The sequence below is a fragment of the Callionymus lyra genome, chromosome 15 (genome assembly GCF_982586985.1).
Source record: "Callionymus lyra chromosome 15, fCalLyr1.hap1.1, whole genome shotgun sequence".
Lineage (NCBI taxonomy): Eukaryota > Metazoa > Chordata > Actinopteri > Syngnathiformes > Callionymidae > Callionymus > Callionymus lyra.
The window spans coordinates 11,653,213-11,667,520 of NC_141832.1; the positions used below are offsets into that span (position 1 = coordinate 11,653,213).

A 14,308-nucleotide genomic window follows, 5' to 3' on the forward strand; every position below is an offset into this window, starting at 1 on the left:
TGTGTGTGTGTGGCAGGGATGGGAGGCGAGAGAGTGACACTATGATGACAGTGTACTTGGGGGATGGGGAGGATGATTCAGCCTCAGGTCTGCTTCATTCAGCGCTCTCTGCGCCAGGCCTTTTTCCTTTTGGCAATTTAAGGCTCGTGTGCGGCAGCGAAAAAAGAAGGAAGTCATTGCTTTTAGGAGGAATCCCAAATTAAATTAGCCTCCTTTTTTCTCTCTCTCTCTCTCTCTCTCTCTCTCAAGAAAAGCAGTTAGTCGAAGGCCTTGGTTTATCCTCTCTCTGGTGATCTTTCTCTGGATTTCTCTCGTCTATTTCTTGTCTGTCTGGACGTCTTGTCTCTGGGCTATTATTAGAGTCGACAGGCTGGTGGGAGGAAGCCTCTGAAGTAGATGCTCTTGTCATGTTGTTTTTTTTTTTGTTGTTGTTTATGCTTTATATTCTGCCCCCCCCCCCACCCCCCCACTCTCGCTGACCCTGTGGCTTGTTTGTGTTTTTCCTTTCGCCCTTTTCTTAAGGGGAAGAATTATCGCCGACGGTGGGCGAAGAAACCAGATTGAACCCTTTTTTAAAATATAAATATATATATATAAAACCTGGCTTATTAATCTTTCATCTTGTCCTGTCTCAGCCGGTATCCAGGGAACGACCTTAAATACACACACCCTCAGACATTCCCTTTGTTTTTTTTTCCCCTCATCCTCTCTCTCTCTCTCTCTCTCTCCCTCCTTCTTTTCTGCCGTCGACAAAGTAACAGACACCGGGAGACAAACATGTCTGTTTAGCTGTTTGTTATTCTAATGTTTCTCTCCTTTTTCATCTTTTCATCCATACTCGCCCAAGTCGATTTTTTTTTTTGGTACCCAGATTTTCTTCCATCTTGCTCCTCTCCTGTTTCCACCTCCCTCTGCACCCCCCCTCTCTCTCTCTCTCTCTCTCTCTCCCTCGCCTCTGTAATAGGAGAATTGAAATCAATAGCACATTAGTCTGGCCGGAAACTCTTGCTGAATTAAATATGAATGACTGAGATTGCAGCTATACCTGCTGCTGAGACTGATGCATGATGGTCCTCTGGGGTTTCTTTTTTTTTTTGGTTTCCTTTTTTCCCCTCCCTCCCTCCTCCCTCCATCCTCCATCCAACCATTTTGTGCTCTTATATATATGGTGGCGAGAAGGTGGACTTTCAATCACCGTTGTTAGGGGCGTCGTCGCTCCATCCCTCCGGACGCGGCTTTTCGTTTTCGATTAATTGGATCGTGAAAAAAAAAAAAAAGGGAAAAAACTAAAAAAAAAAAACGTCACAAAGCTGCGACGGCTGAAAGAATGATCGCCGGCGCCACACCCATCCTGCCAACTCAGCAGCCCCATCTGAATATGAAAGAGCCGTCTAGTCATCGCATCTTACCTTTTTTTTCTCCTCCTCCAAGCCGTTGTACATTATCGAGGCTAGTTTTCACACCCATTTTTCTTCTTTTTTTTTTTTACAGGAATTATTCATCTTAATGTGTTGTTTGGCTTAAAAGCATCATTTGCGAGGTGGTTGCAAAGTGCTGTCTGGTGGGCGGGAGGCAATCAGAGACACACACACACACACACACACACAAAAAAAAAAGCCACTTGGTATGCTTGAGGGAATAGATGGAGCGTTGGGTAAACGATATATAGATGTATTCGTAAGCCTTGTATTTCATCCCCATCGGAGACGAAAACCAGCTCATGACAGATGGAGTGATATTGTCCCTGGTAGGACCTGTGAGTGCAGCCCCTCCTTTTTCCCCGTCCCCTCCCCGACAGATGTAGGGGGGTGGGGGGGGGGGGGGGGACGACCACACCGAGGTCCTCTTTCTTTTTCAATTGATTTTGGGGTGCTGGAACCCTCAGGGACCTTCGAGGAGGGTGATGGTGGGATGGGAAGGGGGGTAGCAGTGACAGGCGTTTTCAGTCATTTCCTCTCAGAAGAGTGTGGCGTGGAGCACCGCGAGGAAAAAGGACGTTATATGCATACATCTGCATGTGTTTAGTGCGACGGCAGCAAGCGGAATTTCCATAAATCCGGGTTAGTGAGTGACAACGACGCCGGACTCGGCCAGGCGTGCGACGCAGGCGAGGGGAAGTGTGGCGGCTCTTAAATCTTCCGTCTGCGTGACGTCCGACCGATCAATCAATCAATAACTGCTCGGTCTTTTCATCGGCATTTCTTCGGCTGAGAAACGATGAAATAATAAGGAGAGAAAATAGTTAAATCCTACTTTGATGATGACTTTTCTTGACAGACCTTTAGATAAAAACGGTAAAAACTAATCATATAGAGCGTGGGGGGGGGGGGGGGTCCCCAAACTTCTTATTATTTTGAGGGCCACATGACTCTTCTCGTCCCTGATGGGGGGCCCCGGGTCAGTTTGTAACAGAAAAAAGTGACGACATGAAAAAAAGTCAGGAAATACTGTATATAATAAAACTATTGATGAAATCAATGATGATCAAATCACTGCCTCGCTCTAGATTCGTCAAAGAAAAACATCTGAAAATAAATAATAAGACTTTTTATTAAATAAACAATAGCACAAAAAGATATCAAAATTTTTAGGCCCTAAATTTTTTCTAACTAGACCTTTCTTAGAGAAAACATAGGTAGATGTAGAATATAAAAAAAAATTAAAAATACATACAGTCTTGATTTTTATTCAGCTACTTATTTAGAAAAACAAGAAAAATGGTAATTACCAACATTTTTTCACACGCTCTATATGAAATTTAAAAAAAAACCCACTGAGACCACCGAGTTTTTCCTAGTTAAGAGGTTTGTTAAAAAATTGGTTGCACACAAGTCATCCAAAACAATAAACAATTTCCCGAAGGAGACCTCCTGAGGGATCAATAAAGTTTTACCTTACCTTATCCTCGTATCAACCATCAGAGACCTTGAGTAGAAATACTGCGACTATTTTCGAAATTCTTTTTTGCAGGCACTAGAAAAAAATATATTGTTGTTTTTTTAGAATTATTTACACACCAAACCTTCTCCAAATCAATATTAAAGAAATATTAATACTAATGATAATTATCCTAATATATTATACATATATTCTACAAGAAATAGTCCCTTAGAAAACAAGAAAATAATCCTCCATCTTGCTTTTTACGGTAAATTATGTCGCATTTTTCAACAGATTAGCGATATATAGCATGACACGCTTTCGTCCAATGTACTAGCGACTTAGCTCGCCTTAAAGTCTGGAGAGATATGTAAGATCTACTTGCTGCTAAACATATAAAATGAGTTGAAAATAGTTACTACAGCTGAAGATATCAGTTTGTGTAGTTAAAGCTAAAAGATAGTTGTAGACCAGAATGTAAACTATTAGCTTTGGTTAGCATTAAGCATCTTGATACACTATTTGAAATTTGGGGTCCTCTGGATACAACCTTCAAAATAAGGTGGAGACCATTTTATTGATAATCGAATGGAAAAATTGGAGAAATTGTGTCAAAAAAAACAGAAGCTCAATCTGCTAATTCGTAGGTCCTCAGGTTCTAAAGTATTTAATCCTTTAACCTTGTACTATATATCTATGTATTTATTTTTATGATCCACGTCTATCAAGTTGACTGAGCTTCTCATATCATCTCTAAAAGACTTAAAGAAGATAATTGTTGCATCACTGACCTACTAGTACTTATTTCAAGGTCGTCTTTTGTTGTTTCACCTTCATTTGTAGTCATTTTTATTGATTTAATTTGTTTCACATTTTTCTATTAATAATAACACATTGTTACACGTTTGTTTTTTGTCGTCATCATAGAAGTACAATCACAGAATTTTCCACCACGACCAAATATTTTTTCAACTGTAGTAAAACTATCTTTATATGTATGCTTGATGGATCTACTGACTCCTTTAAGAAACATCTTAAGACGTTTCTATTTGTTCAGGCTTTTCCTTGATTTTCTGGAATTCCTGTGTTGTTCTCAGTATTATCTTCATCTTTAAAGTACAGTATATACTTTTTTGAGTATTGTTTTGATTGTTAAAGCGCTTTGTGACCCTGGTCTGGAAAAGCGCTATATAAATAAATATTACTTACTTACTTACTTACTTAATTAAACTATTTACAACAGTACTTTTCAGCGAGTCAAACAATATGTTTTATTATTATTATTAAAGGAGCAGAGAGAAGAAGAATTTCTGCCCCTTTATCATAATTTTCTATATCACTACTTGAAGCCTGAGACATTTCATGCTTGATTTTCGCCCCTTGGCAGTGGTATGCACCGTCTTAGTGCAACCATTTCTACACAGAAAGGACGCCTATTGTCGTCCATTTGGAAGTGAACCGGCAACCTTTTTCGCCGCCAGATGCTAACGCTAACCACTGAACATGCTTAACAAAGTCGTGTTTTGACTCGCAGCTCATAAAATATTCAAAGTAACGGTTAAAAGCGTTCGTGTTTACTGTTTTTTTATTTTATTTATTCCACAAATCATTCTTGATCCTCTCGATAAATCACTAAAATGACTTTGTTTATCCGGCGGAAAGTGGAGCGGATCCTCCTTCGCTCAGCGGTTCTGGGGCCAATTCCGTAATAGTGGTCCGATGGTCTTTGGAAGGATCGGGGGGTGGGTGGGTGGGGGGGGTAAAGCATTAGATTAATTAACTCGGGAAGTAAGAAAAAAACATGAACGCCGGTAATAAAGTAGATAAAACGTGGCTCTGGTTTGATTCAAACGCCTCATCTTTATTCGTCAAGAGGCTCCGAACAAGAGGAATTAGAGAAACAAAAAAAGCCTTTTCACTCACGTCTGATTACCGCGATATGTGGCGTCAAGGTTGATGGAGTAGCGAACACTAAGAGGTTTTTCTCTGCCTGCTGGCTAATTCGGTTTATTTGCTCCGGGACGGAGGACCTTCCAGATCAGCATGTGGAGACGTAACAGCTGTCTTGGTAGCAGATGTGCTCGCCTTGCACCTCGCTCTCTCTGTCCCTGGAGGGCGAAGGTCGTGTCGGGGTCGGAGGTCGGCGCTGAGATTCTTCTGAAGCTGTTTAGGGTTCGATGACTTGTAAATGAGCATCTGGTGGTGAGGGTGGGCGTGAGGAGGGGGGGTTGAATTAGCATTATTGATTACAATTATCAGTCGGTAATTCCGGCTTCTTTTTTTTTTTTTGCTGAGCGAGCAAAAAATTGTTCATGATCAAATTTAAATCTTGAGCAATTTTTTTTTTTTTTTTTTTTTAAAGCTGTCCCAGCCTCGAGGCGGACCCCCAGTTATAAAAGTGGTTAATGGTTTTTAATAGGGCTCTCTGGTGGAGGTGGGGGGTCAGAAGGTGGGGGAGGGGGGGGGCGTGCCTTGACCACGGGCACGTGGCGGCGGAGCAGGTGTAAGAAGGGGGCAGCTGAGGGGGGCCCCCCTCCACTCTTGGGGTCGAGAGAACCCCTGAAAAAAAAAAAAAAAAAGGCGACCCCATCTGGAACTGAGGTGGGGGCCTTTAGTGTGAAAGAGATCTAGTGGGTGGTGTCTGACACTCTCTCTTTTGTTCTTTGGCAAGAGCTCGTGATGGAAAAGAGAAAAAAAAAAAAAAAGGGGGGTGGGGTGTGGGGGGGGGTCTCACTGCTGTGGGGGGCTGGGCACTCAAACAATAGTGCAGATCAAGAAATTGAACGCCTTCCTTCCACGAGCAGAAAAGAAGGCAGGAAGGTGCAGGACAGAAGGGGGCGAGCATGTGTTCTGATAGTAGGTGTGGTGTTTTGTTTTGTTTTTTTCTTCCTCCTCCAGTCAGGCAAGGACGCTGCAATGTCACCCGTTCTCTGGAGCTCCAGACATTTTGGAAGAAAAAAAAAAAAACGGAGCGTCAAACAATCCAAAAAAAAACAAAAAACGAAGGGAGAGTAGACGTCAGGATGTATTTATACTCATCCTGGGACGCGGCCTCTGACTGATGCTCAACACAAAAAAAAGATGCATGTCCTTGTCCAGCCGTTGCTTCTGACAATTGAAGGTCAACTCTTACCTTCAACCCCCCCCCCCGTCTCTCCTCCTCTATTTTTACTCCCCTCTTAAATGCAATTCATCAGCAGACGGCAGGAGTACCTGCGGCAGTTCTCCTGGGTGCTGAATACTACAAGAGGCAGTCAGCAGAGAGGGGGGGGGGGTGATGGTGGCTGCAGCAGGAAAATGGCTGAATTAATTCCTTATGGTCGGGGCGTATATATATATATATATATATATATATGTGTGGTCGTGGAGGAGGGAAATGTGAGATATAAACTGACATGTTGTCTATTAGTGGGACTAGGATTCCTCTAGGATTTAACCATGTAAAATACACACATTCTTTTCTTGGAGAATCGATGGCAGGTCGCTCGCACGACAAGTGGCGTCGACGGTAGGATCGGATTTCGAAAAAGTCTGCAGACGTCACGGTGAGACGGACGAGGCTAACAGAGTTTGTAGCTTTAGCTGCTCGTAGAGGTCAAATTTGAGGACTGGAGCTTAAAAAACGCTCCCTGTTGACACGCTTTCTGGGATACTGGCGCAACAGCGCCGCCTGTTGTTCGGGGATGGTCATGGCATTTTGTGTGTGTGTGTGTGTGTGTGTGTGTTTAGGAACGTGGCGTTGATATGTATTCTATTTGACTTTAACCTTTTATTTACCCATAGAAAGTCGCATTGACATCAACAGATCTTTAACATTTTTCATTCCCGATTTCACACTTATTTTAGTTCAAGGTTTTCCTCCCGCGTTCCATAAATAAAATGATTAATTTCCATCCTGATAAATCATCCAATTACCTTTACGTTTCCCTTCAGTCAACTGGCTAGGCTTTCCAGGGTGTCCCCTGCCTCTCTCCCCAAGTAGCTGGGACAAAAGGGGAAAAAAATGTTTCCAAAATGACTACTTCTACTGGCTGGAATCCAAGTAACCATTAAGTAATGTTTATTATATTTTATGATCCTTTTTATTTTAGATACATTTTCTCAGTTGGTGCAGCACTAATGACTTGGATAAACCCAAACAACAAACAATTAAAACATGAAGTTTTATGGAGGATAAAAGGGGGTGTTGATGATTTAGAAGAGCTCCGTGGGTTTTTAGTAATAAAAATAAAAAATTGCAACATAAAACATAGTTTTATTAGTTTGACAAAATACATTAAACCTCATTTAAAATGCGTAAAAATCTCATTTGTTCCATCTCAATTATTTAAATTCAAATCTTTTTTTTTCCCAAGGTACATTACATAGATTCAAGATGAAGAACATCAAGGAGAAAACACTATCTTAGAGTTGGAGGCTGGGAAAGTGTTGATGTCTTTCATTTTAGCCTGAAAGATTAGAGGAGAGTCTGTCACAGCATTTTACTAAATGTATATTTCATTTGGCCTCTTCAGTGATTAATTTATATAATGCTGAGTCACACAATTGTGTGGGAGGACAAAAGTCTGAATGATTTATTATACTGTTTATGCGATTCATTTTTTAATGTCAGACTTTTTTTTTTAAATGCCAAACATTAATGGCACCATACTATAATTTATTTAAAAAGAGTGATGACTCAAATCCATAAAACAAGTTAAACTAAACTTCTCTACGTCCAAGAGGCAGTTAGAGCTTTTCTAACTGCTCAGGTGGGAGTTATGGCGGTAGATTTGTTTCTTTATTGTTCAATAAAAAAAGTAGTTTCAATAAAAAAAGTTATTTAAATCAAAAACAAAGTTGCTTCTATTAGATGAAACAAAATTTAAGCCAATAACCAAGTTTCCTCAATAATAATGGAAAGAAAATCTAATTAAAAAAATGTTGCTTCAATAAATACAAATATTTCAATAAAGAAAAAGTTGATTCAATAAAAAACATTAAAAAAAAAATGTTGCTGCAATAAAAAAAAAAAATCAATAAAGAAAAAGTTGCTTCATTAAAAATGCATTAAAAAAATGTTGCTTCCACAAAAAAAATATTTCAATAAAAAAACGTTGATTCAATAAAAATAATTTTAAAAAATGTTCTTTAAAAAATGTAATTAAAAAACGTTGCTTCAATAAAAAAAAGAAGGATTTTAATAAAGAAAAAGTTGATTCAATAGAAAAAAGGTCTTTAACTGATTTCTTTGATTAAAGTCTTATTTTTTGTGTTTGGGATTTAATCCCGAAAGAGGTTTCTTTAATCAACTTAAGTTGTTTTTTAAATGTATTTATTGAATAATAAAAAAAAATCGATCTACGTTGGTTTATTTGTTTGTGACTGAACACGATCAAACCGGAAGTAAATATATCAATATCTACAAAAACGTGTTGCTGTCATGAGACACGGAAACCAACGATTAATAAGAAATTAAATAAGTAATTTATATTTATAGAGCGCTTTTTAAGACCAGGGTCACAAATTAAACAAACTAGGGTTTAATGTAAGTTACGAATTCAAACTTGTATATCTTAAGAAAACAGCAGATTTAAACACGTCCTCTTTTATTTTGAAACGCAAGCGGATGCGCTTGGAGTGATTGCCGGGGGGGCGACCTTGACGTGGCGATGCGGCTCCCGGCCGCCAGGAGGAACACGGCGCAGTGCTCCAGGTTCCCAGCGTGGATGAGGAAGCGAGAGTCCCTTCATCTCCACACTCTCTCGTCGGGAGGAAAAGAAGAAGAAGTTCCACAAGTGAGCCACGAGAGATTTGTAATTCCTTCCATGGAGCCACCGCCATGACTTCTTCCGTCAACGAGAGGAGGGCGTTCGCTCACAAAATAAACCGGTGAGAAGTTATTGTTTGAACTGGACCCTCGCTGGACTGTAGCCGCGGCGCTAGGACTCGACGAAACTAACCGCTCGATAAACTCCCAATTTCCACCATTTTTTTTTTGTCGAGAATAAACCGAACATAAAGGGAACGACGAGCACGTTAGCGACGACGAACCGCAGTCGTTTTAAAATGAGTTTAATTGGCTGTTTTGTTGGAAGTCTCGCGAGAGCGCTGTCACCAACCGTCCTGGTAGCTCCAGCAACATGACGAGCTAATGTGTCACGACTGTTGTATTGTCGTTCAGTGTGATCGGCCCTCGATCACCTGCTTGTTTCTACACGTTTATTAAGGAAACTTGTTCCGTCTTTAGTCAGTGTAGAAGTTCTGGTTGTGTCAATACTGAGATCAGATCCCAGAGGGAAAAAAAACAAAGTCACTGTAAAAGTGAAAGTCTCTCTTGGATTATTAGCCTTTGGTTTTAGTGACTTCTGTGTTGCATTTATAAAACCTATATTTATTTTAAGTTAAAGTGTTACTCCTGGTGAACAAGTAAAACATTTTTTATTTGTTCAGGCTTTTCCTTTATTTTCTGCAACTCCTGTTGTGTTATCAGTTTTTATCTTACCCATATACTTTATTGAATATTGTTTTGATTGTTAAAGCGCTTTGTGACCCTGGTCTAGAAAAGCGCTATACAAATGAAAATGACTTACTTACTTACAACAATCCCTGATCAAAACATGTCTGAATCTTGTCAATACCATTGTCTGTCTATGTGGCCTTCAGTTTGTTTATTTACGTTTAAAAACTGAGATTCTCTCGCCCTGGTCTTCTCGTTGAGAGACGATTGTGTTGAGCCGGATGCAGGAAAAGGGTGGGAAGTATGTATTCTGGTTGTCGCCCTTAGAGTCGATGGCTTTTCCTTTTTCCTGTTTTACTTTTTTTTTTTTTTAACAGGCTGTCAGGACCATGTCTTAAAGGGATAGTTCAGCCAAAAATTCAAATTTCTACTCACCCTCATGTTGACTAAAGGGTTGGGAGTAGTTTCATGTTTATGTTTATATGTCGGTTACTAATGGGACTTGAATTTTTCTTCATCCAATCAGACACACCGTAAAATCCAAATACTTCTTGTCTGTATCGAAGCCTCGACTTGACAAATTGAAATTTCCAAAAATATTAATTAGGTCTATATTTTAAGCTTGTTTGTAGCTGGAGATCCCAGTGTCTCAGGGTAAATATTGCGCGCTGACACAAGCGTATCCGTCTACTGAGAGAATGGGATCCACTGCGACAAACAAGCTTAAAATATGTACTTGTTTATTATTTTTCTAATGTCGAGGCTTCAATACAAGAGGGACATAACATACGAACAGTATGGAGGTATTTGGAGGTTTCAAAAAGTATTCTATTTGGAGCAAGAAAAGTAAGCGCCAATCACAGTCGTCATATGAACTTGAACTTCTTCCTGTAACTCCAAAAAGACACAAATTACTTTCAAAATTCTCTGAACACTTATTTGGAAAAAAAAGGGTATAGAACGTTGGTACTTTTGTGGCGCCGACCGAAATGCTTCAGTAGCACCAAGTATCGAAACGTTCTTCGGCTTTCAGTTCCAAGTTAAGGTACCTAGACATGTTAAAAAGAACTTGTGGACAGAGGCAGTGAAATTCAGAGAAAGGTTTACTTTGCACTGGGAAATATTTGTTTTCTTTTTTGTAAGAAAACAGCTTTGAGTGGAAATTTACCAAATCAGAAATGTAATTAAATTCAAATTGAATTCAAATTTAACTCAAGGTTTGTACTGTGTGTAATGTCACTTAGAGTTGATCTTAGACAATTGGTTTAGAAAGTATTGTTCAGGGAGAGTATCAGAGTAAAGGTATTGTCACTGATACCCTGCCCTACAAAAGGGTGAGTAGAGAATGAGTAACTTGTGAATTGTGGGTGAACTATCCCTTTAAGGTCATGTGAGAGTCAAATTCATAATGAAAGGATAATCCTAAATAATACGAAGCAGAAAATCTAAAATGATTCAAAGCAGTCCAGTGACATGAAGACATTCTGAAGCCTTCGCAGCTGTGTTTATGAAAGAAACATGTATTTAGTGGTTCCAGAGAGGCAGCTGCTTGTTGTCTTTGTGAAGGGGTTGTATTTTTTTTTTTTGTTTCTCTTTAAGCCTCCCAGTTGCCGTTCGTCCACGAAGGCCAGATACAGCAGTCTGGCACAGTTCCCGTTCCTCAGAGCCAACTCAACGCCTCCCTTAGAGATTCCCTTGAATGCCTTTTTCGGACCAGTTGCCAACTTCATTATCACTGCGAGCAACGGCGCTTTATAACTGACAGGGAAGCCATTACAGGACCAATAACAAACTGTCCGGTGGACACCAGGGAGAGCAAATATATCTGCTTCAACTTTAACTTTCCAACTGACCAAGGGATTTAAAGTCTTTTAAGTTTATTTAACGGAGAAAACTTGTGTGCAAGTTTGTGACAAAACGAGGCCAAACAATTTGTCAGAGTGGTTAAAAAGAAAAAGGACTTCCTGTTTCCAATAAGCACAGCAATTACATTTAATACAAGTTTTGTTTTCACCAACTTGTCCTCAAAAGTTTGATGTTATGTTTAGACAGTGTTTCTTTCCTCAGATTTAAATGGTGTTCTGTAGTCACACATCTACATTTGGAAAGGTTTTGCTTCTCACCGTTGTGGGTCGCGCCCAGAGAATGTAAACGTTTACTTAATAAAACACATTAAACAATGAATCACTAAACTAACATCTTTCACGCTACTGTGTGAACAGTAAAACATTTTGTTATAGTCAATTTCTTTGAAAGATTTAAGCACTCTGGAATGCCGTACGGCCAACATCACCTGACAAGATCCCATGGGGATAATCCCTTGAGGGGCAAGTTCGACTCCCCAATAAGATAACAGAACTTTTAAATTATGGTAGATGCTTCAAATATTAAATTGTGAGCTGAGCTTTTCCATAGTTATCTCTATAGCTCTCCAGCTTTACATGCATCTTAAGTAAAACTTAGTCATCGAAATGTACTGTCTTTCTTTTCAAGTAAGACGGTGACAGATTCGTGACAACCTTTGTTTTACTTCATATGTGAAACTGTCTGGTTTTTAGAGGTTGAAACAAGAAAGTAAAACCCTGGGAATTTCCATGGTGGCATTTATTTTCTTATAAAACTGGTTTCAGATCACTATCTCACCTACCTGTGTTTTTTTTCTTTTTTCTTCCAGGACTGTTGCGTCTGAGGTTCGAAAACAAGTTTCTCGAGAATATGGCTCTCCACAGCTGTCCAAAAAACGAGGCCATCACCACCAAGTGAGTCACACACAAATATACATACTGGAACGTCTTGTTATTACATGGTACCTGAAGTTATTACTCATCTGTGTTTAAATTGAATTGTTGAAGATTATCTTGCGTTCCCTAATGTGATCAGGCTTTGAAACATGACACACCTGCACAGCCTCCTTGTTGATGGAAACAAAGGAGACTAAGGGATGTGTTGTTAAGAATAGAGGAAGTTGTTTTGATATAAACAAACTAATGGCAAAGTATAATTGTTTTAAAGTGCCTCCAGAAATATGACTAATATCCATATACATCTTTATTTTTGTTACATTATGCTAGCTTCCAAATCAGGGTCGCCTACGGTAGGGGTTTTTAATGGTAATAATCTGGCGATATTGGGGAAATTATACAATTTTTGCGATATATTGTGATACTGTAGGAACAAGGATATATTTGTAGTATTGTCGAGACTCTGGTGTTGTAGAATTTACAGAAAACACGACTCTTGACTTTTGTCTTGAAACCAAAATATGTCCAAACATCATCTTTAAAAGCTTCTGGAGTCGACTGTATCCTCTTGTCCTCAGTTATTGCTGGGTTCTTTCAGGATTTTGTTGTTTCTTAAGATGCAGAGGAAGTAATGACCGCTGCCATATAGCGCATGGGTGGGCAATGAGATTTCGCCAGGGGCCACATTTTATGTTGTGACGGTTGTAAGAAGCATCCTGTGGTGTTTTTATGTTGAAATAAAGAATTGCTTTTTTTTATTGTTACTTGGCTATAAGAGGCATTTCGACATGATCTTTGACCTCATGAGTGCAGAATAAATGTAGTTAAAGGGCAGCATGTGGCCCATGGGCCGCACTTTATCTTGCAGCTAGTTGAATGGTGATGTAAATAAATGAAAATATATATAGTTTACACACACTTTATTGAATATAAACCATAAAAAAATATGATAAAACATTTTTTCAGTTGAGAGCCAAATAAATGGAAAAAAATATAAGCCAATGCAGTGCTGCTTAATATCGATATGGTAAAAAAAGTGACAATATTTAATCAGTAGTGAGTACAAATCAGTAGACAGACATGTGATAAACAGTCAGACAAGCCAATTTTATTAAGGAACAAACACATAAACAGTTGATGCTGTTAACCACTCAAAAATTATAGTCGCACATGACTCGGTCAAGAGGGCAACACTTTAATTATAAAGTGCCATATGATGTCAATCATTTGGACAATTGAAATAAACCTTCATTAGTGGGATTGAATGCGGTTTATAATCCAGTGTCGTCCATGTCCAGCGCCTCTCGGAGCAGTTTGTTAAATCCCTGTAATCTGATTAAAATCTCCCGTCATTGTAACACGATAATCTAATGTTGACAGTTGCCGCTGACCGAGGTCGTGGAACCCGTGGACTTCGAGGAATATGTGAGCAGCCATGCTCCCGGGGTGGAGCCGGGCCCCCTCCGACAGCTCACAGAGTTCCCCCAGGATGACTTGGTGCTCCACCAACTGGACAAAGAGTGTACTACTCTGGAGCCTCCGCTCCCCGAGGAAGAGGAGTAAGTCCCGCTGCTGATATAGCAGTTTTACTCTTTATATAAAACACATGTTTAAGAGGATTAAAACGACTTTAACGGGAGACAAACTGCGTGACTGCTGAGAACAAAGAGGTTTTTTTTTTTTTTTTTCCATTTCCCTGAAAGAGCATAAATGTTTAATGAAAGCGTCGCTTAAATATTAATGTGTTTCCTCTTGTAGATCTCTGGATTCCCGGGTGAGAGACGCCTTGTCAGTCTACACAGATGACTGGCTTGTCATCCAAAGAAAGTACGTCCTGACACTTGTTCAATTAAAACACGTTTCACATTTGATCGGCTGTTTAATTTCCGGGCCGATGCTCTCGTGAGTGACGCGTACACCATCGTCACGTTGTTGTTGTTGTTGTTTTCTTGTGGCAGATATCAGCACTACAGCACCACCTACACCCCCCACAGCTCGGAGCGACAGAGGGAGAGACAGCGTGGGCTGGTCAAACAGACATTTGAACTGGACGTGGCCGCGGCTGCCGAGCGACAGGATGAACAGGTACTCGGAGACGATTCATCAATTAAATAAATATTTTAACTCAATGAAGAACGACAAGTAAAGACTTTTTTTTTTAAACCAAAGTCCGGTTTCATTTTGACATTATATTCACAGACCAAAATTCAGATAAAAAGAGTATAAATAAATAATGTGGATTTTGTTT

General features: G+C 39.7%; 1 protein-coding gene across 3 annotated transcripts in view; it reads left to right on the forward strand.

Annotated features, from left to right (window-relative positions):
* Window positions 1–8,565: 8,565 nt before the first annotated feature.
* dock6 (dedicator of cytokinesis 6) overlaps window positions 8,566–14,308 on the forward strand; it is a 36,374-nt gene continuing 30,631 nt past the window's right edge. For all 3 annotated transcript variants that reach the window (XM_087809958.1, XM_087809959.1, XM_087809960.1), the window contains exons 1-5: window positions 8,566–8,751; window positions 11,994–12,078; window positions 13,441–13,619; window positions 13,819–13,887; window positions 14,019–14,145. In XM_087809958.1, the coding sequence (XP_087666084.1) occupies window positions 8,702–8,751; window positions 11,994–12,078; window positions 13,441–13,619; window positions 13,819–13,887; window positions 14,019–14,145 (510 nt within the window). In that variant the 5' untranslated portion in view covers window positions 8,566–8,701. The remainder of the gene's footprint in view (window positions 8,752–11,993; window positions 12,079–13,440; window positions 13,620–13,818; window positions 13,888–14,018; window positions 14,146–14,308) is intronic.